Here is a 27,314-nt window from a genome sequence, read left to right on the forward strand (position 1 = left end):
AACGACCACTCGTTCATATAAATTACCCACACTAGACAGCTGCTTATTGTTCTTGGATGTAAATACATCGCAATACTATTATAACAGCTATTGTAGACTGATAAAAAGTCAGCAAAGTGTAAAAAGCTGCATTTTAGCCTAGTCTTATCGACCTCACTAATTCCGTAAATTGTCGCGGTTTAGATCCATATCAAAGATACATGTGATCCTCACGTGCTTATTTTAAGTTTAGCTTAGTTTAAGTGGTTTTAATTAGTTTTGAGTATATGCTATTGGAAAACAAGAAAAGTAAAGGAAGTTTGTGACAAGCACTTATAGTCGCTTTCAAAAAACGATAGTCAAACAAACCAGGATTATTCTCTATTCAGATTTTTTGCGATCCTTCTGTCGCACCAACATCAGCATTTTAATTATATTAATCCGTTTTAGTATTAGATGATTTATAGTCAGAGGCTGGATAAGCATTATTTGTTGATTTCCACATTCAGAGAGAAAGTGGGCTGAAATATTGAAAATATTTTTAAATAAATAACGAAGAAAACTAATGAAAATTCGTCTCAAATTTCATAGTATTTTATACCCTGTAGTGCCATTTTATAAAAAAAGTATGGCAACATTTGGTGACTTTTTCTTCTGTATTTCTGTCATTTGACATATCAACAGACGTGATTATAAATGTCATAATATCACAAAATTGTACATACTGTAAAATGTAAATAACTCTTTATCTAATAATTGTGCAGCTGAAATAATGAATAATAAAAATTATAGTAATTTTGTGAAAGCCACTTCACCTACACCGTCTTGCGAAGGTGAACAGGTCTATAGAAAACTATTAAGTGGTGAAGAAGCACAAAAGTTATATTTGGATGAAGTAAGCGCAGCAAAAGCATCAAGCTCTGGTCGTACGAGAAGTGCTTGTGATGTGGAGATAACTAGAACTTTTGTCAAAGAAGAAGAAAACGAACTGTCCAACAAGGATCTATTTATCACTGTACAGAACAATGATGTCAACAAACTGAAATGTGTTTTTGACAGATGCCCTGAGAAAGTACATGTTCTCGATGAATTTGGTTGGAGTTTACTGATGATAGCGTGCCAAGCAAACTCAGTTGATACAGTCAAACTACTACTTAAAAAAGGTGTTGATATGAATGTAAGAGACAAAGCGGGTAACTCTGCACGGAGTCTAGTTATTAAGAATAAGAATTATGTATTAGCTGATGTATTAATAAATTACAAACATAAGGAAAAACCTAAACAGGCAGTTTCCAAAATAAAGGTAAAATCAAAAGCGAAAGTTCAATGTGATAGTTGTAATAATCTGTATCACGACAGAGAGGAACATTTATCATCTACAATACACAATATTAATGCAAGCAAAGGCAAGAAGATTACAGCCAGTTACGTCATTCCAGTCAACAATAAAGGTTACCAGTTAATGTTAAAAGATGGTTGGGACAGAAACACTGGCCTTGGCAAAGATGGATCTGGCAAGCTGTACCCAATCAAAACGGTGCAGAAGAAAGATAGAAAAGGCATTGGTCACCAAAAGGAAAACCATGAAAAAGTAGAAGAAGACATAGACAAACACAAAAATAGAAAGAAAATAGCCAGAGATCAGCAGAGTAACAAAGCATTTGAAATAAATTTTAGGCGCCAATTTTATTAAAAATGACTTTATTTTTTTATTAAAACAGTTTCATAAAAATGTATCACAACTACCTAAATAATCAATAGTCATTATGAAATTTATTATGCAAAAGTAAAAAGAAAGTACAATATATTAAATTGAATAAAATATTTAAAGCCTGTTTATCTTAGTATATATCTAGCATCATATCTTTACTATTCATGGTGTAATAAAAGGTTAATCATATGATTTATCATACACATATCCTGATCAAAGGTTGATAATATGGTTTCAATAAAATACTTTAATGAAAAAAATACATTTCATTTATTAACTTGTAAAGGCACTGCACAGTTGTACAGGTTGATACTTGTATAACAATACTTCTCACAACATTAATACATTTATTTCTGAGGCATTTCACTGTTTGTGCAATGTTAACAAGAGACACAAAGATGTAAATTCTGTCATTAATTAAATTACTCTTTATACATAACTTGAAAAAATTGTGATTTGTCATTAAAATATATTTTTTTGTTCATATTTTTCCTGTCACATGCTTGAATAATTCAACTAATTTAAACTTATTACTTACTAACTATGAAACAATACACTTTTCTCTATTTATATTTCATTTCACTTCACTTGTGGCTGCTATCAAAGATTAGGGGCGATCCAGTCAAGGAACTTGATAGCAAATTCAAATCCTACAAAGCAGGCTGCATTCGCCGGGAAGGCTCTGAGCATGACGGGAGTCACTCCCTTGTACAAGGCTGTGGGGCCTTCTCTCTCCATCAACTGCTTAAATACATCCCTCATACCATTAGGGTATGTCCCTTCAGGAGCCGTCTGCAGTCTGCTCTTCAGCACGTCAGCTGGCATGCCTACCAGCCAGTTAGCTATACCAGCACAACCACCAGCCATTATAGTTGCCATCATCTTCACTTTGGAAGTGGCATCTTCAGGCGTCATTAGTTCTTTAACCCACTCGTAAGTCATGAAGTACATACCACTGGCAGGCACATCTCTCATTATGGTGGCTAAACTACCCTTGTATATGCTCCTCATGCCTCCCTCTGAGTACAGCTGTCTGGCGCAGTCAACCATGCCGCTGTATTTCTGCGGTACGTTACCGCCCTGTTGGATCTGAAGCAGACATTTGATGCGCTCTCCTGGCGCCATGATAGACGTCGTGAAAATTCCTGAGAAAGCACCTGCATAGAACAGCTCTGGTTTCGTAAGAACTTGATCTTGATCTGATTTTATCAATTTCTTACCGAGACCGAAACCAAAAAAACTGATAGCGAAAATGGGTGCCACTCCCGTGAGTGGCGCCGACATGCCCTTGTACAATCCCCTGAAGCCTTCCTTTTGTATCGTCTTCTTAAAACAGTCGTATGTGCCAGCGTACAAGGCTATCTCGCCTGGTTTCGGTAAAGGCATTGTCTGTAATCTCACTTTTACAGTGTCCATAGGATGACCTGCTAAAACAGTGCAGACACCACCAAAACCACCACTTAAAAAATATTTAATTGGGCTACTTTTTTCCGACATTTTCGTTTCGTTATATTTCGTTCGCAGGTGAAAGGATAACTTTAGGAAATGGGAAACTCGTTTGATACTTTGAATTCAATATTATAATCAACAGCTGTGTTGTCGTATATGTCAAAGTCCATTTGAAGTGCGTTCCTAACCTCACAATTATTAAATGCTCTTTCATCAATGAAATCGAGGTGTATTGTTTAATTAATCGAAATAATGTTATTTTAGACTTATGCGGAAATAATTCAATGATTTAATAAAAACTTGTTATTTTCAATAATAAGGGTTTATTATAGTTTTTTCTACTTATATAATTTTCTTAATTAATACACGTTTCTGAGCTGTATACATGCATTTTCTGTACAGCAAATCTTCCACTTGACAGTTTTGACATAACAAGTTTTTGAAATTTTGAATAGTTTGTTGAGGTTGATTGTAGATTGAATGGAAGAGATATAAGTCAAGAACATAGATAATACATATAATACTGGTATAGATGAGACACTGACAGATCAGTTCTTTTTTTCACTACTTGCCCTGTAAACTAGATGGCGCTAACGTCTGTGAAGCGATCTATAGCTATATGTATGTATGCACTCATCTACATAATATCTATAGGTTGCTATAGGTAGTTACGCATAGTACAGCATTTTTGCCGTGTATAAAATGTACTAAAGAGAAAAAAGAATACAAAAATATAAAGATTTTTCTTTATTTATAAATACGGATAATTTATACAATTTATTAATTAACGTCTACAACGTATTGAAATTAAACCACTTTTACTTTGACACATTTTTACTATTATAATTTACTAAGTAATATGATTTTCTGTAGAAAAATTATTCTCTAATAAAATCGTAATATGGTTTAATTTCATTGGCTAACATTCATAATACACTTATGGTATATTACAATCACCAATTAATTCACATTCATAGAAACCATTTTTAAATTATTAAGGGTATAATTGAGAACCTTCTATTTTATTTATCGATGTAAATAAAGTAGATGGTTGGAAATGGCCACCCATCAAAAATCACATGATTTAAATCAATCAAATCATTTAATTAACATTCACATTATTTCCTTTTTTTATGAATTTTATAGAAATTGTATGCTTGTAATTTAAGTATCGTTATTATCAAAATCAGCAATTTTTCCTGTTAAAATTCTATTTACACCCGTACACCAACTATTACCAATTAAGTTGATGAACAAATTAATTATATAATTAGTTAAAATCAATTTATGTTCATCGCATTGAATAATTGAAAAATCACATCTGCAATTTATAAAAAAACACAATTATTATTTTTTTAAGTTTATTATTTCGGGCGATCAAGTCTCAATCATAAAATATATTTCATTAAGTAATTTAATAAATGAATCACATGTGATTTTTTTGTATAATCAATCATGTAATTAAATGCATTAGGATCAATTTCTTGTTGAAGTAAATCAACAATACAATTACAATTTTTAAATATATTAGATTTAGTTTTTTTATTATATATCCAGGGTACATATTTCTTCGCTTCCGAATGCAAAATCAAATTACTAAAAATAATTTGACTCATTGTTGAAATTAAGGAATCAACTGCAAAATCAGAATCTAAATCATCAGATTTTATAAATCATCATATTTAACTGTTTGAGACTCATCTTGACTTTTTACAATTTTTTCAAATTCTATTGATTTAAAAACAGGTTTAATTTCTGCCCAGAATGGGAAATGTGGTGATTTGTTTTTAAGACATCCCTTGAGTATTTTTGCTGTATCACGGTGTGAGTGGCCATTAAATGAATCAAATAATTTATCAAAAATCAGCAATAAATCTACAGTTTCTTCACACTCAGCTAGTAATATGTTGCATTCTGAAACAAAAAAATATATATATACATCATTAATGTTTGTGGTTATTTATGTTCCTATGCAAAATATATATATAATCAATTTCAAAATATATATATGTATATATATGTATTCACAAGAAAAAGTATATATGTATGATTTATATGGATAAAAAATACTTATAATCAAAACATTTAACTGATTTTCATTATGAGTTGCATACCTTCTACAAATGTTTGCTCCATGTCCTTTTCCTTATCCTCCAACATTGAAACTGAAGCGACTGGTTCAACTGATACTTCTGCAACTGCAGATGAGCTGGTGGTATCTAGAAAGTAGCAATAATCTTGTTAGAAAAGACTTAGCACATACTTTAAAACCTATTAATATAATTGTGCAATTCTACAAAAGACTACTTAGAAGTATTTTAACATAATTATAACATTTCACAACTATCAAACAATGTTGTCTCGTCCCAAGCTAAGCAGAACTTGTGTTATGGATACTAGACAGCTGATAAACATACTTTCTAAATATAGAAATAATTTACACCCAGACACAGAACAAAATGATGATGCTCATCACACAAATATTTCTCCTGATTGGGAATCAAACCAAAAACCTCTGGCATAGCACTAAAAGACACTAGCCACTAGACCAACAGGACAGTTAATGCACTTCATTTGCGATGATTAGGTGACAGAAAATAAAATTGAAACAGCACTTGTTGGTCTGTGGTTCATCTTAGGGGCAGATTTCACAGTTATTTCATACATTTAATAGACATCTGCCAAAATGTTAATTGCATATTTGTTTACATGTAAATTGGATGTTATAATATGCAAATATATTTATTTACCTGATGGGATAAGGCTGGTGTAAAAGGTTGGCACTGCATTTCTCGTTAATACCGTTCCTTTACCTATGTAGTATTTCTCAAAATGTTTATAGTCATATTTGGTTGTAGATGTATGTATCTCCTTTCATTATAATATCATCGTCTAAAACTTGTTTCCAGATCTCAAATCTTTCTTTATAACAGTCTGGCTTAGGAAAATGATGTAATGTACCTGAAATTAGAAAGAATGAGTTAATTGCAGGTTGTGAAATTTATGTTTTAAAAATATAGTGATATATAATAGTACAAACTTCGATCGGATCGTTCCTACAATAAGATCACTTATTCTATCATCAATAATCATCTTACCTCCTTCTTCACATCCAAAATAGCAATGAGTGCGAGAGTATTTCGGTAATCTCGCCATCGTAATCCGTAAAAAACGCAGCCAAATTTTTAAATCAAATAATGTAAACACACGTCGAAGTCCATTAAACGATGCCAGGGTCAAGAGAAATAAATATATTCGTCGGTATCCGTTCACGAGAAGCCAAGTAAATACGTAGGAAGCAGTTTCGAGGTCCAGAAAACACGCGATGGTCAATAATAGGCAAATAAGTCGAAAATAAAACTTGGTAAACTCACGGCACAAGAAACGAACGTTGAGTGAAAAGTTTTCAAAACATATCAGTGCTGTCATGTCATTAGCAAAATAAAAATTGCGTATAAGATTAATTGAAGACCGAAAAGGCGATTCAGTTTTTTTTTAATTTTTTTTAGTTTACTTTTTATTAAATAATATTTATTAAATTATTAAAAGAATAACATTTTGAAGAAAGCAGTTACTGTAGCGGCATCTAGTAATATTTAAGGGAATATTATGCCTTAGTTGACTTGCCCTGTGGCATAGATGGCACCACTTTCCATACATTTTGTTTTCTTGTCCTCAAAGTACTGTACTGTCACCCCCATGGTCAAGAAAAAAAACAAGTCCGATATCTTGATTTATTTGAAGACGAAAGTCTTTGAAAGTGCTTCACAGAACTAGGACCATGCCATAATAGATGATACTTATATAGTTAAACTTTAGTGTGATAGCCTCTAACCATGTTTCTATTGAAATTACAAAAATAAATAAATTAATATTGAACGATAATGGCTTGCACCAAGGAAGAAATAGAGAGAAAACGTCTAGCAGCCTTACAGAAGCGAAACAACAAGCTGTCTAACCCCAGCAACAGTAACTTCAATCAGAATTCTCTAGGAAGATGGAACCCAATGGAATCTGGGAGTCCATCTCCCTCATCTTCATACGTTAATAAAACTCAGTTCAACTCGAGACACCACCCCTATGCTAAAGTGCCTAGAAATAGTGAAGAAAGAAATGCTAGTGTTGTGCCGGTTGGTAAAGTGGTCAGTGGCACAATGTACCTGATTTCTGAAGATAGGTTTGAAGTGAATCCTTCAGAATTTTGTACACCTCTCATCAATATATTTAAGAGTATGCCTTCTAAGAGTTATGGTGGGTAATTTGATAGATAAAAATAATATATATTTAATATGCCACATACATTTCTATGTTTTATTATTAAATTGGCATACAGTGGAATGTAGCAGATCTAAAGCTGCATGTGGATCCTTTTCTTGACCTGGAGATAACAACATTATACAATTGAAAGATAATATCAAGGAAATCAGGAAAGGTTATCAACTTAGCCTTTCTTAATTTTATTTTTACCTTTAATTTGTGTATTGCATTAATGAAGATATATCTTTTCCAGATACAAAATCTAAGTTGTGGAATTTTTCTATTAATGATTATCAAGAGCTGGTCTCGAAAGTTTCACCTTTAGCACCACACATAGTATTAGGACCTATCCCACCATATGTATTAAAGGTAATTTTATCTTATTTCATTACTAATTAATCTTGTCTACTATTTGATAAAATGTGTGATCTCATAACTAGTGGAATAATGGAAGGTTGGTCTTTGCCTTGCAGTAGGATATTAAAGGCAAAAAATAACTATGACAAACAAATGGTCATTGGGTAAAAAAAAAAAAAATGCAATTTTATTTTCCATCTCCTCTATTATAGTAGTATATAATTCATTGCATAGCCTTAAATAAATACTCAATGCCTTTGCTTGCAATTATGTTTTTTTTTACAATATGGATTCCAATCATTTCTTTTTGTTGAATATGTAACAATCAGGTGCTGCGTGAAAACTCAACAGACCCTAATTCTATTGATTTGTCACCCATTGAAGCAACACTGAGAAATAAACTCATGCCTTTCCAAGAAGAAGGTGTCAGGTAAATGTTGGTCAAAAGTTGCTTGCATATAAAACTTATATTACTAACAAATTTATCTACATGCTACTACTCAATTAGGTGATATTATTTGCCTGTAGCTGCCATTGCAGTTTGGTATATGGGAAAGGCAACCCTTGTTTTCACATATTGCATGTTGTTAATATAGATGAAAATTCATTATAGGAAAACTACTAATCTACTCATAATATAAAACAGTTATTAGTCAGTGTACTAGTCAGTAATCCCCCAGGGCAACCCAAAAATAAAAAGAAGGAATTTACATCTTGTTTGTGTCTCTTGTTAACATTGCACAAATAGTGAAATGCCTCAGAAATAAATGTATTAATGTTGTGAGAAGTATTGTTATACAAGTATCAACCTGTACAACTGTGCAGTGCCTTTACAAGTTAATAAATGAAATGTATTTTTTTCATTCAAGTATTTTATTGAACCACAATATCAACCTTTGATCAGGATATGTGTATGTGGCAAAATAGGTTGACATCCATCAGAAGCTTCCATAATTGCATGGGTACAATACACAAAGTTAATATATTTATATATACTTGAGACAGTTATTGGGTTATGGGACTAGAGCTTTAAACTACCAAAGTATTGCAATAGATACTTGGTTACAGGTTCGGCATATCGCGGCGCGGTCGCTGCATGATCGCCGACGACATGGGGCTCGGGAAGACGTTCCAAGCGCTCGCCATCGCCAGCTACTACAGACATAACTGGCCTCTACTCATTGTTACTACGTCTTCAATGAGGTAAACTCTTTTAAACATATATCAGAGACCTAATTACACCACTGTCCATATATCGACAGCTAAGAAATTCAGTTGGGTTCACCATGCCTTATCCCGAATCGCTTTAAATCATCAAGAATGGTACAGGCGTTTTGATTTTTATTACATAAAGTTGGAATGTACAAAACTTTATGATTATTCAAAGATTTATAATTGCCATTCAAACTAGAAAACCATAAGGCAACAATGGAGGTCTAAAGGTTTTTCTGATTTAAATGTACCCCGTATCCATAAGCGTCATTACTCGCACCTATTAATGTATCAAATTACTCCATAGGGAGACATGGCAGAGCAAGATCCAGGAGTTATTACCGTCAGTACCGATGATGAACACAGTGACTCTCTCTACCGGCAAAGACACGCAACTAGTCGCCGATCAACAGGTTGATATCAACATAATAAGTGCGTTATTAAAGTAGTACTTTATTACATTGTAATAAGGTGGTTTTTGTTTTGTCATTTTTCAGACTGAAGTAGTTATAGTTAGCTATAAGATAACGAGTATGCATACGGAATTATTGAAGAGTAAGAAGTTTGGAGTTGTAATCATAGTGAGTATTCATTTTCTTTTAATTTTATCTGTCCATCGTCCGAATGATAAGATCACGATTTGTAGCATACGCCGTTCCTAAGAACGTGTGACAAGTGTTACGACTAATTTGAGACTAATTAGTCAACCTTCTCCTTCTTTATGATTTTTTATGAAACCCCTCGCGAATACATGGAATAAATTACGTTTATTGTTATTGAAACGATTAAGCTAAATTAAATAACAATTGTCCGACGTTACAAGAAATAAAATTATCGTCTTATGTTTTCCACAAATTGACAAGAACATATATTATGACACTTGAATTTCGACCTTATTGATATCAACTTAACACCCAATCCCTTCACTTTCTAGACTTAGATTAAGGCCTAATTAGTCTTGCCTCGTGTCCTGTCCCCCAGGACGAGTCCCACTACCTGAAGTCCCCGAAGGCGCAGTGTACGCTGGCCCTGAGCCACATCTCTCGCCGCAGCTCCCGCGTGTTGCTGCTGAGCGGCACGCCCGCGCTCTCGCGGCCTGTTGAACTCTACACGCAGCTCACACTCATCGAGCCCGGGCTGTTCACCTCATATACTGACTATGGTAGATATACTAGATATTATCTTCATCTCCGTACTTGAATCATTACTGTAAGGGTTATTTGTTCCCGAATAAATCGAATTCTGTTCCAATCAGATTGAATTTGAATTTTGACTTTAGTAAATACTGACGTGTAATAATAATTCGTTGAGTGACAAAACTTGATATTATGCTCGATCAACAACTAACGAGGTTTATAAAACTCGTTTGGTACTTGATCTTGTTTTGTTTCGATATTACTGTTTTAGGACAGAATTGAAAACCAAATCCAATTTAACTAAAATTAAAAACCGAACCAATCAAATGTTCAGAACAAGCCTGCTGATTTACATTATCTGAAAAGATACAAAGAGAGGAAAAAATCTTGAAATATAAGATATAAGAATAAATTCAAATGAAATCAACTAACTACCAATATGTGAATTAGTGATATTTTTAGTAGATAGTGTACGTAGCCTTACCACTATTAGTGGAAGTGAAATCAACGTTACCAATAACTAACTGTCAAATTTTCGTATCAAATTCGTCAAATGTATGTCTTCTAGGTAAAAGATACTGTGATGGCAAGCAGAACAACTTCGGATGGGACATGACGGGCCAGTCCAATCTTGCCGAACTTCAGATTATACTGCAGAAACGGTTCCTCATCAGAAGGACGAAAGAACAGGTCCTCACGAAACTGGAAGAAAAGACCAGGTAGTACAATATATAACCTATTTCCGGTTCTATTTCCAATATAATAATACAAGTCTAGAAATATCAAACATTACTTCTTCCCATACAGGTAATGAAATATGCAGTAACAGTATGTTTTAGAACTTTGTGCTATATAAACCTATTTTGTTGATCCTTCTTTCATATAACTTGATAGTCATTTGGTCCCATAGAAAATTCATCAAAACTCAGTAGCTTTTATTTAAATCGCTGGTGTTTAATTGTTGTTAAATAATTTATATCTTCTACAGGGAAACAGTAATGTTGGACGAGACCCTCCTACAGTATACTGGACAGCAAGGCAAAGGCTTGTCGGACATGGCGGAGGCCTACAAAGCGAGTCGGTCCGGAGACAAACACTCCGCGCTTATAACCTACTTTAGTGAGTCTGCCCGGGTCAAGATACCTGCTATATGGTCAGTAACTGTACAACAATTTACTAACAGTAAATTTGGTATATAGAAAGAATTTTAATTAAATGTTCTTTAAATAAAAAAAGGTAAGGTAGTTTTTTGCTATTGATGTTTTTAAAACTAGACACCTAAACTTGAAGCGAATGTTTTTTCAATCATGGTTGAAGTTTGATTAAAGCTTAGTCGTATTTTAATGTAAAGAAGCCTTTTTTACACGCAACGCCATCTTATCTAAAAATAAGTAAACAACTATAAGGACTAGTTAAGCTTCGCAACTATTCAAAGGACCCATCAAATACAATCAAAACTTTCCTCATTACCTGTTAATCAATTTTCAACCTTAAAAACCAAATGCATATGATCTCTCTTTTTTTTTTAAATACTTCGTGATAATAGATATTCACCTGTTCGAATTTTAACCTTATAACCTGCTTAACACGCTTTATATTCCAGTAAATATATAAAGCAGATTCTGTCAGAGGAGACGACAGGCAAGTTCCTAGTGTTTGCTCACCACAGAGCTGTGATCGACGCCATCTGTGAGACGCTGGACGAGGCCGGCATGCATTACATCAGTATTGTAGGCTCCACACCTTCTCATACCAGAGCGGTTAGTGTAAAACCTTTCTAAACTTGTTTTGACATTCAACCTAAATGTAACAGCCATATATTGTATGTAGCTATGACTTATTTAAGATAGCTATTGATTTAAAAGGTATTTAAAACTGATTTTCGAACACCTATGTTTAACCAATTTGATAGTGTGCCATGCTAAACTTTATTTTATTGAAACTAAATCAGACTTACCTTGAATAAACTTTTGTATCTATAAACACAGGAAGGACCTAGAAACATCTACCAAGGACTATGCACCCCTACTCTATGAGAGAACACACAATTGAATAGCTAGTGTAAATCGAATAGGATCATCAATGAATCAAAAATCGGTCAAAGTAGATGCAGAATTATTGCATATCATGAAAAATAATGATACCCATTGTTCAGATTGTGTAGTGGCAGTAGTTAGTAGACCTTATCCTTGACTTTATGCCCTGTCCCCCGCAGGAGCTAGTGGACCGCTTCCAGCAGGTGTCGAGTTGTCGCGCGGCGGTGTTGTCGCTGACGGCGGCGGGCGCGGGCATCACGCTCACGGCCGCGCAGCTCGTACTGTTCGCTGAACTGCACTGGAACCCAGGGGTAAGGATAATACGGGGCTCTACTATAAAAGTGGGGCATTTAATGGGGAATCTTTCGATTTAAGTGAAATATCCCTTTTTTTCGAAGGCGTGAAGCCAAATTGCTGCCATCACTTTTAGCGGTTAGTCGTGTCAGGGTTTGTGGTTAATCTGATAAAAACTACGTTAAATTCATCAGCGTAGTTAGTTGTGCCGTCTCGGTGATTTGAAGTGATAATGTCGAAGTCGTAACGGTTTTCGACTTCCACATTATCAGTACCAGTGTACGATAAGTGCAAATCCACCAAAGTATGAATGTGTTCATTTTATCGAAAATCAAAATCATTTATTCAAATTAGACTTTTAAGTAGCACTTCAAGAAGGTTATAATTAGAATGGATCAGTGAACAGCATATAATCTTGTTGTGGGAAGAGAAATGACGCAGCAGAGTCTCTAACGTGCCCCCCCCCCCTGCAGGTCCTGACGCAGGCGGAGTCCCGCGCGCACCGGCTGGGGCAGGCGGCGCGCGTGCGCGTGCGCTTCCTGCTGGCGCGCGGCACCGCCGACGACCTCGTGTGGCCCATGCTGCGGGACAAGCTCGCGGTCAGCTCTACACTATTATACTACTGCTGCTTTTAACTAAACTTACTTCAGTATAAACAAGCAAGTTAGTCAGAAGCTTGAAAGTCTGACAACTAGTCTAACCAAGTGGTATCGTGTTGCCCAGATCACTTAGTTGAGGCGGTCAGGTAGGCAGTCGCTCCTTGTAAAAAGCCGTTCCACATTCAGTACCACACTTAGCAAAATCCGGTTAGACTGGAAGCCGACCCCAACATAGTTGGGAAAAGGCTAGGTCGATGATATATCAACGAAAAAGGAAAATTTAAATCTTGATTAAACAACAGTTGAAGCGTTCGTAAATTTACACATTACAAAGCTTTGAAATAAATCTATTTTTCTTTGTCGGAGCCAACAGTGTCCCAAGCCCGACTCGCTCTCGACCGGTTTTTTTCTATTAACATTTTTAAACGACCTGGAAAAGGCATTGATGTGTGACGGTCCCTTACCATCTAACTCTAAAACCATAGATTCCTTCAGCTTCCCAATTAAGAAGGACAACAAGAACATTGCTAACCTGAAACATTTTCTACCACTCTATATTACTTTTTAACTAATCTTGTATATTTCTAGGTTCTCAACAACGTAGGGTTATGTGGAGACACGTTTGAAAATAATACTTTAAAACATCAGGTAAATTTACAAATAACTATTACTTCATTGTTCACTATACTCTTCATAATGTAATGGGAAAAAAACTGGACTGTCATATAAATTTATTGTAAAAGGTATTTGAACTAATCGCTTTTGTGTTTATCTTCCAGGATAGCAAAAACAACATATCACAATACCTATCACCCTGTATAACGAAGAATAAAAACGATTACATTCCGGGAACTAATATAAGAAAAGACTCGATCAAAAGTGATAATACTAGTTCTAGTGTATCACCTATACAAAGTACTGATGATGTTGATAAGTCGTTTATGGATGAAGACGAAGATGATGAGTTACTCGCCAACCTTGATTTATGAAGCTACCTCATATATATTAAAGTAATAAGTTATTGTTTGATTAATAGATTTGTTTTATTTAACAACTAAACCTGCTGCAGTTATGTTAAAGTTCTCAAAGAAGTCCCCTTTATGGTAAAATAAACTCATATTTTCCCACGTTTTTATTCACTCACTTACTTAAAGATAAAGATAAAGATATATTTATTTGTATAAACATGTGTAACATAACATAGAAATGTAAATGTGGATGGAAAAAAATTGGGAATGACAGACATTAGTCTTTTACAAGGAGCAATTTTAAATTACAATTTAACGTTCCTTGCGAAACACGCAACTTGTTATAACGTAGATGGCCACGGACCGACCTTGCAAAGCGTAGCTTAACCTGCAATTGATCAACTTGTGTAGTTGTAGATTAGCCACGACGTTATAAACAATATATTTATCTTTAATGAAGATATATTTCTTGTTTACCGTTTTTTTTTGTAGTGAATGAGGTCCGCAAAATAATAAATAATTTTGTCGATTAATATTATTTTATTGCAATGATTTGCTATGAAATAACGGAGATTTAGTATTTGTTGCGTCCACGCAATGGTTTCAAGTTGAACCTCATCGGACCTTTGTTTTTGCGAAGAGTATTGTCCCAATATTTTGAAGGTTTCCCTCGGCTGACCAAACTGCAAGTAAAGAAAAAATAAGTTTAGTATTTGCTTGTCTACATGGAAGATGGCGTTCTTTTTTAAGTACTAAGACGTAATTTGTTATTTAATTGGCAGCTGTGTTTGTACTTTTTTACGTCGGCTTAAAAGAAATGCAGGCTTATAAATAGCTCGATCGATTTCGTCAAACATGTCTAAGAACACTTGCACATAGTTCACATTTAATACTTAATTGCCAAACATCATTTTAATTGAAATCGCTCAATTCGTTTGTCAAACTTATGAACTACTTCTTTTTTATAGTTAGTAGTTGCAGTAGTTCTACTCGCGACCCCGCCGCGTCAGCTCATAATCAAGGACTCCGATTGGATCCGAAACTACTCGTACAATACCTACTGATAAATACGCGTGGGTAAACCGTTGCATCATTTAATAACCTGTCGTTAAGCGTCAGGGGCTAACGCATTGCCATACACCGACACAAAAACGCGGATGACGTAGCACGGCGGTTCAGGTTTATTCAGTAAAAGTCTGACACTACCCATTTCCTCCCCCGAGGGAGTGGGTGTCCATGAGGATCCCCCGCCTTACCAAAAAAAAAAAAACAAAAGGGGCTAAACCTATCTATTAATCCTAACCTTAAACGCAAACAAAAAATATTTAACTATAAATTACTAAAAAAGAACTGACCGTATAGTCTCATCGGACCTGCTGTGCTCGCACCCACCCCAGCGCACGAATTTAATGGAGGGGTCCTTGTTCCTGGTGCAGTGTAGCACGCACATGTTGGTGTAGGTGACGCTGTTGCTGGCGCACAGCGGCCGGTTCACGGACGAGCAGTAGCACGTGTCGTCTTCTGATAACGTCTGGAGTTTCTCTTCTGGCCTGCGTAACATGGTTTTACTTGTTTAAGTAATTACTCAATAACTTCGGTACTCAAAGGGTTGAATCTTCGTTCCATCAGCCTCCATATAGGGCAACTACATTGCCCCTACGCGTCGGCTTCCAGTGTAACCGGATGCAGCTAAGTACCAGTGTTTTAGCAGGAGCAACTGCCTATCAGACCTCCTCAACCCAGTTATCTCAGGGCAACACGATACACCTTAATAAGATAGGGTGTCTGAATTCCTAGCTGTTAACTATATGTAACGCCAAAGACGTATAAATAACAGGCACGAGTTAACGTGACATGTTCACCCATCTACGGGCCGACCGTATCAAGCTTAGCTTAACCTGCAATCGATCAAGCTTAATCGTTGCCACTAGCTCCTCAATGGACAACAAAATTGCGCAAATGAGTATAGAATCACTTTAATTATAAATCAATCATCACAATCAATCACAGTTCACTGCTATTTAAATAATTTCATGGAGATTTTAAAATATATTCATGAACGGAAAGCTACTTTTTTTAAAAAAAGGAAAAAGTTTTGAAGGTAAAGACTCAACTTGCGCGGTACCAAAATGTCATTCCTAGCCAGAAAAATCGTTAGTAAACTCCATAGGTGGCAAAATGTAGTGGTTAAATAAATATTTTCATACCGGTACGGTTCCTTGAGCCTACCTGTCACATGGCCTGGGTTTCTCCGTAGCCGGCCGGCTCTGACCACACGGACTTGATGCCTGTGAGTGTGTCAATTTCTCCCTGTGTGTAATTTTTTAGGTAAATCAGTATAAAGAAAAAGCGAGGAGATAGGCAATTACAGGCTTCAGCTTTATGTTAGTGAATTAGGCAAATGTTCTATCTATTGTAACTTCTATATCGTAAAGATTATCAACATTACGTTGTGAGTGGTCGTCTGTATTTTATACCGAACGGTCCAGTGTTGCCAACTGCAAACGATCGATTGGTGATCAATATTTAGAATTATTTTCGAGTTACCACGAGACATTGATTATTATACCAACTACGGTTCTCCGTATGACGCAAAATTGATAGCACTTCTTTCGTCAAGGTACCAAATTGTAAAAAGCCATACGAGGAGCGGTTCAAACTCAGCCACCTGATTGTACATAAACTTTACAAAAACAAATTTGTGTAAGTCTTTCATTTGACATTTCTTTCCCCGCAATTTTAATAAGCTACGCCATCTAAGGAGCACTGAACTGTGATCGACTGAGCTGGTAGATCCCAAACACTTTATATTAAAAAGTACCCTTCATCATCATCATATGCCTCGATCTGGCGGATGTCTTCACACGCGCCCCAGTGCACGAACTTGGTGTGTGGGTTCGTCTCGGTTTTGCACAGCAGCACGCAGACGTTGGTGTACGTAACGCCGTCGCTGGCGCACACTGGACCGTTTGTAGGGTTACAGACACACCTCCCTGAAGGTTCTCTTAATCTTAACAACCTGCATATTGTTGTTTATTCTTTACAATGTCCAGGCTGTTAAGCTATTGCGCGTTCAAATACGAACGTGGTATAAAACGCTAATGATTTCCATCCACGCCGAGGGCAAGGCGTGGAGATATATCGGACCCTCACCGATTAAGTACACGGGCCCCTTCAACTGCCTGAGCCAGAGTCACGGGTCGCTCTCGCATACTCTGCGCATCTCTGGCCGGCCTTTGTCCTGTTGTCTCCTTCTTGGCCTGTATAGCCTTATTTTAAATGGTGGTCGAAGGAGCCCAGCTCTTGTAGCCTAATTACATTTCGACGATCTATAGCGAATTAGCGATAGTCAAAAACGCTCAAATGAGTGGAAATACAATTTCGTATTATCTATTCACGGAACTTACAAGTTGATGATGATTGACATGGATCTGTAACTTCCATACATTTCCGCTTTTTCTATCAACCCTAATTTAATGATTACGAAATGCCACTTGGCTAAGGGAACTAATAAAAAATACTAATTATAAAAACAGTTAATTCAGTTTCACTCAAGCGTTGTAATAAATCATGGGCAACTGGCATTCGACTTCAGTCATATGTATGTATTGTAATTAACTGATAACACAACTTGAAATTCACCGTTGTAAAAGAAACGTAGCCAGAGTTAGAAAAGAAAAAAGTTAAGAAATGCTTAAAATCAACAACAATAAAGCACTTTTAGAACATATTGAACTATAAGTAAATAAATAGTAAAACAGATAATACCGTGAATCATCGTAGTCATCATTGCACATGCCCCTGTGTTTCAGCTTAAGGCTGGACAGTTTCTGCACGTTGCACGACAACACGCACTCGTTAGGGTACGTGATGCCATTGCTCCCGCACACCGGGTCGTACAGCGAGTTGCACACGCAGTTCGACTTCTTAGAGCAGGGGCCCTTGTGCTCCACTGTGATCCTCCTGCCCTCGATACTTTGCTTGCACGCCAGGAAGCAGAGGGTCATGTAGGATTGACCGTCAGAGCCGCAGACCGGGTCGAAGTTGTCCTGAGTGAGGGTGCAGCCGCATGGTTCTGCTAAGTCCGCGAGATTGGTGCAGGTTCCTTGTGAGCCAACGGTAGTGCGAATAAGAGTGATCACTAGGAACGTACCGGTTAACAGCTGTCCTGTACCTATCATTTAAATATAAATCAGAGAACTATTTTTCTGAATCCAGATCATAGACACGCAGACAGCTTTTATAGCATATTTTAATGCTTTTGTCGCAGTGACTTTCACAAACATTCAAGTCATATACACAAAGACACCTAGTCTCGGGACTAATATTTTAACCATCCTAAGAGGCGATGATTGGTGATCACACTTGTGCAGTACCATATATAGTAGTATATTTTCGCTATCATACAATTCATAGTTTTTCTTCCTGATTAATTTAACAGTTATTTTGAATTGCACTTACCTAAATTAAAATGAAATATCTTGAAGAGATGCATCTTGAGTGAGTATTTTTATGAACTGTCATTCGTTTTATGGAATGTTATGAATAATAATTAGCGTAACATTCATGAAATTGATTTGTTCTATGTTACGGCAAGATTAAGAATTGTATTAAATTATAAGTGACATGTTCGAAAGAAACTACGAAGACGGAAACTATAATTATTATTTGTTAAATATACTTCAACAATTAAAGGCAAGGTTCAAGAATAATGACACTGATTCAAATGTACGTAGTTGGATGTCCAAGATTGTTCAATTGTTTCTTACACACAAAACTCAGCCACAGTATGTCAACGGCGTAACCAATGGTCGAATCTCACCAATAGTGGTTAATATCGTCTAATGGAAGTGAATTCAAAGGAGATTGATTACACTGTCTAGACCACCAACTAGGCCACTAAAATCTAATAGTATTTTTTTTTCAAATGAGTGGAATATCAATGGCTGCATAATTAATGATGATGCAAGTAACGTTTATAACATTCTGATAAATAAAAATCTATCATTTATAGGTTATTTTTTTGGCTAGGTAAAATATTTTTTAACTTTGTTTATCATTTATTATCTTGAAAAGGATATATGTATTCATATTTTATAATTAATTGCGCAGAATAAAACAAAAAGTTGCTAACATCGTGTACTTGCGATATATTTTTTCGTTCAATTTATGTTCTTATCCGATTAAACCCATAAAAAAACCTACAAATATCAGATAAATCGAAGTTGTGATAATTAATTTCATAAAACTTGCTCCTTTGGTAAGAAATACAAAGTCCAACGTATTTCAGTAATCTCCACAAAGTCTGTTGGTACCAGATGGAGCTGCTTAGATCAGCTGTTTAAGTAATTGTGTCACAGCCTTCAGTGTCATCTTTTACAAATATAGCAGCACCAAAAAATGCAATGCGAAAACATTTTCTCACGTTTGACGTTTTCTTACGTGTATGTTTGTTTTTCGTTCCGGTTGGATTTTTGTAACTCTATTTAGAGGCCCTTCCCGAGCAGGCTTAGGATAGCTTCAAACTCGATGACAATATAAAATATTAGCCGCTCATGATGACAATTTGGTTCTGTCAATACAGGGCCCGGATTCTGCTATTTTACACTGGCCGACGAATGAATGGCAATTGGATTAAATTTGAAATTATCTTAAGCATTTTGCAAATACAATAATTGGAAGTTATTGACCTTGAGTGTACCGTCCCGCACTGAATTTCTAATTATTGTATAGATTAATGCTTATGAAGATACGAAAATTGTCATTTTAAGTCAAATTTCACTCATTCATCGGCCGTTGTACATAAATAGCAGAATTGGGGCCCTGAGCAATCATGATTAACTTTATATACATTAAAAACAACATAATTTTGGAATATTTTTAATAACAAAAAATAAAACCTTAATCTAAGAATTTATTTTTGCTGTTCCTCTTAAACTTCTCATCACAGGCACCGAGATGCAGTATTCTGAGCGACGAGTCCTTGTCAGCCGCGCACATGAATTTACACTTACTCTTGTATGTGACCCCGTCGCTGCCACACACAGGGTTGTCCATGGGCACGCAGTCGCAGAAGTCGTCGTCATCATCCTTGTCTTCCTCACTTCTATATTCAAAACTCCTTATGTATTCCAATTCGTAACTCTCTCCCATGATATTCGTGATCTTGATAGATATCATGAAAAGTCCTGTGCATGTCAATCGATTTTGGATTTTAATTTTATGACTTTATGGTTTAAATTTAAATGAATGGTAATTTATTTTTATTTTCTAAGAAATAAAGGTCTTCTTATATTTTTTTTTCAATATTTTCAGTCAGTGACTATTTAAGTTATCGCATTCAAACCTTTATGTCTCTCCATATTATAAGAAAACTACAAATTAAAACTATACTCACCGAATAAAAAGTAAATATTACCCATTATTTATTTATTTTCAGAGTTAATGGCTTTGTTAGTACTTGGCACGTGAATATTAATAAACGGATAATTATTCTCCAAAGAAATTCGTAATCACGAATGTATGTTTGATTAAGTGAAAATGTTAGAAGTAAATGAATATAAGTATGTATTTACTGTTATATTATGCTTAATGTATTCTCGCGGCTGTTCCTGTTATTTTACCTATTTTTAAGAAGTTTGTTGTTTACAGTGAGGGATAGCTATGAAATAGTAAATTCCTTGTACTGCTAGGTCCACAAATTAAAAAAAAGAAGTCGATAGTATATAAAAAGTATTTATTAAATAGTAACAAATACTATGACAACAATGTCGAAATTCGCACGCAATGTCATTAAATAGTGCGTCAGATCTTTATTAAAATTAATAACTTATAACTAATTACGTTTATCATAGAGAAGACTATTCATAAAATGAACATCTTTATGGCAATTTAGAAGTAAAATTTTGTTTTTGTTCAATGGCTTCCAAATTCGAACGTCAAAAAAGTGAATCGGAAAATTCAACAGTCATTCAATGACGTCACTTAGAAGTCGACAACTTTGACTTTGTCGGGGCAGTCTCCGAGGTGTCTGATGCTGAGCATGCTGTTGTCCTTGGTGGCACAGTTCAGGAGACAAGAGTTGCTGTAGGTGTTGCCGTCGCTGCCACACACAGGCTTTCTCTCGCGAGGGCACGTGCACGGTGGCTCCTGAGGAGTAGGGGCGCAGGGACCTTGGTAGAGCTCCTCAAGACCAGCGATGCGCTGAGCACTGCACCTCAACGAGCAGCTGTTAGGGTACGTCACACTGTCAGAGCCGCAAACGGGGCTGTAGTTGAATGGACAAACGCAGGTTTCAGGTAAAGGAAGGTCGCAAGGTCCGTTCCTAACAGCGGTGATGTCGTTCTGTGATGAGTATCTCTGGCAGTTGAGTAAGCACTCGTTGCTGTATGTGACTCCGTCTGAGCCGCAGACGGGTTTGTAGTTCCTGGTGCAGACGCAGGGCGCTTGGGCGGCGTATGCTGTGTAGGCAAGGGCGCTCAGGGCCACAAGTACTCCTGGAACAACGAAAAATTTACTTAGTTAGGTACAACGTGGAGCTTCTTGCCGGTTCTTCTCCATAAGAATGAAACTTTGGAACCGCGCAACTAGAGTTATCATTATAACTTTTTGAAAGTGCCTGGAATACGGCCTAGTTCAAATAAAACTTTTGATTTTGATTTCGATGGTCAAAAGTTTGAGACATTTTTTAAAATGGGATAAGTAATTAAAACTACATATTTTGTTTATATGACAATGAAAACCATATCAAAACATCGGGATAAAGCCTAGTACTTCGATCTATTTGTGACATCCCTGAGTCATCTCGTTGTGTCATTATGAACATGATAATTATGGTGTTAAGAGGCTCCCCTTGACATTATTAGCAGATAAACATGTAGTCATTATGAAATACTGTAACACTTCTGATAAGGTGCACATTACTGAGTGGAAACAGATTTTACAAAAGTACCGCTATTCATTTAACTTCGTAAAATAGAAAGAAGAATACCTTTTTGTACAAAAACTAATTTACGATCACGGTAGATTGTCTGGACTTGTTTAAATTTCAAATTTATTTTCTTTTTATTTATTTTATTACTTAAATAAAAACCCTGTATCCTGCCTGTATCTTAGCTATATTTATTGAACATATTTATATCCAAAGCGTATTTTTTTTGTTTCCTAGGACGAGTTTTGTGACCTTCAACTAATAATCATCTGACAACAAGCCGTTATTTATTGTCTACCTAATCGAATTAGAATTCAATTTATTCTTCGTTTATTTTATTTATTTAATTAGCTTATTAAAATTGCCCTGTTTTATTATGTACGAAAAAGGTTTTATTCATTTTTTTTTATCCTCTCTGATATGAAATCTGTTTCGTTACTAGTTCTTTTATAGGAATATATTTAGCTAAAATATAGTTATATGTTGTCAATTCACGTGGAATCTATATTCTCTTCAATATTGATTGAGTTAATTAACAGTATGATGTTAATATACAACATATCATAATGGTGTGCGAAAAGGATATCAATAACATCTTATTAGCACACAAGTTGTCTTTTGTAATTTGTTTTTTTTTCTCTGACCGCAGCTATAGAATTACGTTTAGTTAGACTATTTTTTAATGTTGACAATGTTGTTGCTAAGTCATATTATTTTATTATTATTATTATTCATTTAGCGTAATCGTTTTGGGAGCTTGGTCATGTTTTGATGCTATCAAGTAGTTATTACGTATGTGTCACTCAAGAAAAAAATGCGAGCAGTACAAAATAATAGCTAACCGAATTTCTATGTATGCAAATTGTTTTTTTACAAAATATAACACACCTGCATGTTAAACTAGCATGTTTCATATTTAATTTATGTAATTTTTATCCTCGTTTTTCTTTTAAACTTAAAACGTATTTGCATAACAACAACACTAACTAAACATTTAATAATGTAAAAAAGTCTAAATACATCTTAAATAGAATGATGACTTGGTAACACAATATTATTTTGATAGTGCGATTGTTGCGATATTCAAAACAATAGAGTGTCGAATAAATAGTTAAATACACAACCAGTTTTCCCAAAAGAAGGATTCAATGCTGTTGGGTGCCATTTAGGGATAAATGGATTTTATAACCATCACAGACGTTATAGCAAGATTATTAACCTAATTTTTCTGGATAGATATGTGACCCGCAATTCTACAGAAAAGTTACACTTATTAAATAAAACCATAGACAGTCCATCTAAGGAGTTAAGTTATTCAATGCAATGGTTGTTTTATAAATGGAACGCCCAGATTTAAAAAAATATATATTATAAAGAAAAAAAAAGAAAAAACTTACCGAATTTAAAATCCATATTTGATAGTTGCCGTGTGAACTAAACTTGACTTTACAATGGAGGTTATCACTTGATAACTAAGTTGTTCAGTTGTGAATAACTTGTGAGCAGCGACTGTAATGATGGTCTGCGTTTGGGGACCGTTGTTTTTATACTTATTGTTATTGTATTTCGAGGTTCTGTTAACAGTGTAAATCCCCGGCGTGCGTCACCAGTGCCGGCTAGTTCCCGCTAATTGTGTTTACTCTACAAGTGCTAAGACTACGTGCCAATCTTTGAGGCACCGACAACTATTTGTTTTAAATTTACTAAGAATTTGACGACACACAGTTTGTTTATATTCATAATTTTACAGACTAGGAAAACCTGTTTGTAAATTCATTTGAATGTTTTGATTTATTGAGAGTTCGATGGATAGAGATGACAACTTTGATGCAGTTTATGACGTAAGCGAATTTTATCGACAACTTTCAGAAACTTTTGAGAAAGCTTTCTTCGTCTAGTAGATATAGAAGTCTATTTTATTACACCTATTTCTTACTTGGTAAATTTTTGTTTACATCAATCTATAGCACTGTATAACAAAATATAAACAGCCGGAAAAAAGACAGTTTTTCGTAGAGAAAAAAATTAAGCGCTTTGTTATCGCATGAGTATACCTTTTGAGTCGATTTTTGGAAATATATTCGTAAGTAGTTGCTTAGTTAGAATAGATAGTAGTAGTAGTCGTTTGTAGTAGATAGTAGGTTGTACGAGTAAGTAGTAGTAGTAAGCAGGACGGAGCGACAGACGGTGCAGAGCAATGTCTTTCTCTTTACAAACTACAGTAGTATTTGAAAAGGTGGTGCCCGCGGACTGTCTTAAAATCTTTAATTTACTTTTAAAATATCGTTCCTTTGTAATAGTTAAGTTTTTAGTTTTTTAGGGTGGGACTAATAAATTGTAGTGTGGGTTGCTTTCAGCCTTGTCGCCTTCAGGGACCTCTTAATATCGCAAGTATGGATCCACTTTATTATTTCTGACTGGTCTCTATTATATTTTAATATTAACCTTAGGTAAAAAATGCAGTCTTTGGCTTTGAACAAAACAGTTAGCAGATGATGTTATTGTATTCTTTATAAGTAAGCTAACCAAATATTTGTGGCAGGTGTTGAATGAACTCGCGACAATCACACGACCGCTGATACTAGACATTTAGGTAGTCTATTGCTTTATACTTCATTTGATCAGGTACTTAAAAAAAAGGGTCAAGTCCGAGTTGGATGCGCGACACTTTCGGTTCCGTACAAATACGCTAAAAACACTAAAAATAAATTTGTGGGTTGGTACTTTCAAATCTACATATTTTTCAGCCACTGTGTAAACCACTAAAGCAACCGCTTAAGCATGATCTTTTCGTATTTTATTGGTTACAGAAATACATTATCTGTGTTTTCAACGGTCTAGTTCATCACAATTCAAGCCTGGTGAGTGGTGATGAGCGCTCAGATAGACAGACACAGAGCAGTCTGGATTGAGGAGTTCCTTTTTTATCGTTACGAAACTCGAAAAGTGTTAACATTTTTGATGAGTCTCTCATACAAACAAGTAAATTAACAACTGATCTTTATTGTTGTTAAACATTGGTTTTTAGTCGTTTTTCTTTTTAAAACTGACTTTTTTGACAAAACGACTAACCAAGATTTTTTACATTTTTTCAGACCCCTAAGCAAATTAAGTTTAATTTCTATGACATTTCTCACCTTTCTTTTTCCAGTCTTAGTCTGACAAAAAACAAATGTAAAGCGCTACTTTTTATTATTAGACGATTTCAACCGATATACACATCTTAGAGAATAAGTCCTTAACGTTATTTGTGTTGTAATTAATTTGATTGACAAGTTATTGTTGATAACGGGGAGCCACTGTTGTATTTGTGAAAAACCGACCGCGGCATTGTGTAATGCGCTGTCTCTATTTAATTTTCAAGAGATGTGTGTAGGTTCATAATAGGTAAGCTGCGAAGCTGATTGATTTGAGACAATCTAAGAAACCTACTGTGAACTATTCATTAAGAACTATTAAATTAGACATGAATTATAAGGAAAAGGAACTTACTGGTCTACGAGCAATTATTAAGGAAAAAGCTTAGTGACTTAAAACCTAAATAAGGAATAGAAAATGGGACTCTGTGAGATACTGAAGGATACGAAAAGGCGCAGAAGAATATTTATTCAGTTTATAGTGAAATGAAAAAGGTTTTTTTAGGCTTTGCATATATCTCTTTCCAATCGCATCAACCCAACTAGCCATCTCATTATCGGCCGACCGATTTTGCTATCCAAGTTTTGAACACCATTTAGTTAAAATATCTAGGTATCATGGTCCTATTAAATTTGGACACACAAGGTAGGACTTCCCCGCGTCCTAACGAGGATAAAAGCAATATATTTCTGAATATTCTATTTGAATCACTAATTTTGCGTATTTATACACCGTCAGTATTATTTTCATACTTCTTATATTTAATTTTAACACCTCATTAACAGGAAAACAGAGACTTCTTAAAATAAAGCTATATTTGTTCGTCTACGTGCGTTGTGGCGAAACCCACTGGTTGTTATATCAACACTTTTCTAGCGAAACGTTTTCGCAGACAGTTTGTCTTTAAATTTCTTGGTAGGGAGTTGTTTAACAAAGGAGGTAGTTTGCAGTTTAAGTGTACTTTATTTAAATTGAACTACAGTTTCAATTAATTTATATCTCTTAAGACGTAAATATAAGGTAAGCTTACAGGTAATTAAACAATACCGGTTTATTTTACGTTTATGTTAAGTTGTATTTGTTTGCATAAAAGTAATTTGTTTTACACATACGTATCTTAACAACGAATTATTATTTTTATATATTCTTTGTTTAGGAGACCTATATGTTGGGAATTCAGGATTCAGATTCATAAATGAAACAACTTTTAAAAATGATGTTGATCTTGCGAGCGTGTATAATGGAGTGAGAAAAGATAACAGGTTATGCATGTGACGATGCAACAAATATAATTAATGTAATCTTAATATTTACTTAATACTAATGAGTGAGTCATTGCTACGATGTAAACATGAGGCGCTCGAACATGCCCCCGGGCGTTGAAAGCCTCCTTGCTTTCAACCAGACTCTGTAGTCACCGGCAATGGACATATCTTGGAGAAAGCCCTTCGGATGATACCATTTGAGGTCTTGACGTCAGCGACACGAGCTATTCCGTCGGTTCCCGGATGTATGGCCACGATCCTGCCCAATCTCCACTTTAAAGGCGGAAGATTTTCCTCCTTGATTACTACCAAGGTATCCAACTTCAAACTATCCTTACTGGAATGCCACTTGACGCGTTGCTGCAGTTCTGCGATGAACTCCTTACTCCATCTAGTCCAGAAGTGCTGGCGGAGTTGTTCAATCCGCTGGTAGCAAGTCAAGTTGGTAGTGGAGTGCTCTTCTAAATTCGGTTGAGGCAGGGAAGTGAGCGGGCGACCGATGATGAAATGACCAGGAGTCAGCGGCGTGCAATCTGCTGGGTCTGATGATAATGGTGTAAGAGGGCGCGAATTCAATATAGCCTCTATTTGAACTAATGTGGTGTAAAGTTCCTCAAACGTTAAATTACAATTTCCCAGCACTCTATACAAATGATGCTTGACCGACTTGACACCCGCTTCCCATAGACCACCGAAGTGAGGGGCATAGGCAGGAATGAAATGAAAATTGATTCCCTCATTGGCCATACTTGTACTCAAAGAATCATGATTACATTTTAAGAACTAAGCAAGCTCATTATACGCACCAACAAATGAGGTACCATTATCCGAGTAGATATTTACGGGTTTTCCCCGTCTCGCGATAAATCTATATAAGGATAATAAATAACTATGGCTAGTCAGGTTACCCACAAGTTCTAAATGGATCGCCTTAGTGGTAAAACAAATAAAAAGCGCAATGTATACTTTTACAAGCCTACAAC

The 27,314-nt window shown here is 35.5% G+C and overlaps 4 protein-coding genes and 1 long non-coding RNA gene across 5 annotated transcripts; 2 read left to right on the forward strand and 3 right to left on the reverse strand.

The window, feature by feature from the left end:
• The first annotated feature begins 621 nt into the window (after window positions 1-621).
• Window positions 622-1,916, forward strand: LOC113497193 (G patch domain and ankyrin repeat-containing protein 1 homolog). Its single transcript, XM_026876618.1, has one exon. The coding sequence runs from the start codon at window positions 752-754 to the stop codon at window positions 1,670-1,672; it is 921 nt and encodes a 306-aa protein (XP_026732419.1). The 5' UTR covers window positions 622-751; the 3' UTR covers window positions 1,673-1,916.
• A 25-nt stretch (window positions 1,917-1,941) lies between these two features.
• On the reverse strand, window positions 1,942-3,313 carry LOC113497194 (congested-like trachea protein). Its single transcript, XM_026876619.1, has one exon. The coding sequence runs from the start codon at window positions 3,185-3,187 to the stop codon at window positions 2,291-2,293; it is 897 nt and encodes a 298-aa protein (XP_026732420.1). The 5' UTR covers window positions 3,188-3,313; the 3' UTR covers window positions 1,942-2,290.
• Window positions 3,314-5,986: 2,673 nt separating this feature from the next.
• On the reverse strand, window positions 5,987-6,279 carry LOC113497198. Its single transcript, XR_003400876.1, has 2 exons — window positions 6,238-6,279; window positions 5,987-6,100 (listed from the first exon to the last, which is right to left on the reverse strand). It is a non-coding gene; the product is annotated as an uncharacterized LOC113497198 (long non-coding RNA).
• A 397-nt stretch (window positions 6,280-6,676) lies between these two features.
• LOC113497502 (SWI/SNF-related matrix-associated actin-dependent regulator of chromatin subfamily A-like protein 1) lies at window positions 6,677-14,063 on the forward strand. The gene is made up of 14 exons (XM_026877073.1): window positions 6,677-7,390; window positions 7,650-7,765; window positions 8,083-8,183; window positions 8,822-8,956; window positions 9,273-9,378; window positions 9,463-9,546; window positions 9,947-10,127; window positions 10,670-10,820; window positions 11,090-11,254; window positions 11,705-11,861; window positions 12,317-12,448; window positions 12,905-13,030; window positions 13,619-13,678; window positions 13,810-14,063. The coding sequence occupies exons 1-14, from the start codon at window positions 7,024-7,026 to the stop codon at window positions 14,017-14,019; spliced, it is 2,091 nt and encodes a 696-aa protein (XP_026732874.1). The 5' UTR covers window positions 6,677-7,023; the 3' UTR covers window positions 14,020-14,063.
• Window positions 14,064-14,522: 459 nt separating this feature from the next.
• LOC113497439 (serine protease inhibitor dipetalogastin-like) lies at window positions 14,523-23,603 on the reverse strand. Its single transcript, XM_026876992.1, has 8 exons — window positions 23,326-23,603; window positions 20,986-21,494; window positions 20,013-20,163; window positions 18,460-18,510; window positions 17,767-18,172; window positions 16,228-16,308; window positions 15,354-15,548; window positions 14,523-14,681 (listed from the first exon to the last, which is right to left on the reverse strand). Exons 1-8 carry the CDS (start codon window positions 23,339-23,341, stop codon window positions 14,573-14,575), a joined length of 1,518 nt encoding a protein of 505 aa, XP_026732793.1. The 5' UTR covers window positions 23,342-23,603; the 3' UTR covers window positions 14,523-14,572.
• Between the last annotated feature and the right edge of the window lie 3,711 nt (window positions 23,604-27,314).

This window comes from Trichoplusia ni, chromosome 9 (assembly GCF_003590095.1).
Source record: "Trichoplusia ni isolate ovarian cell line Hi5 chromosome 9, tn1, whole genome shotgun sequence".
NCBI classification, from domain to species: Eukaryota; Metazoa; Arthropoda; class Insecta; order Lepidoptera; family Noctuidae; genus Trichoplusia; species Trichoplusia ni.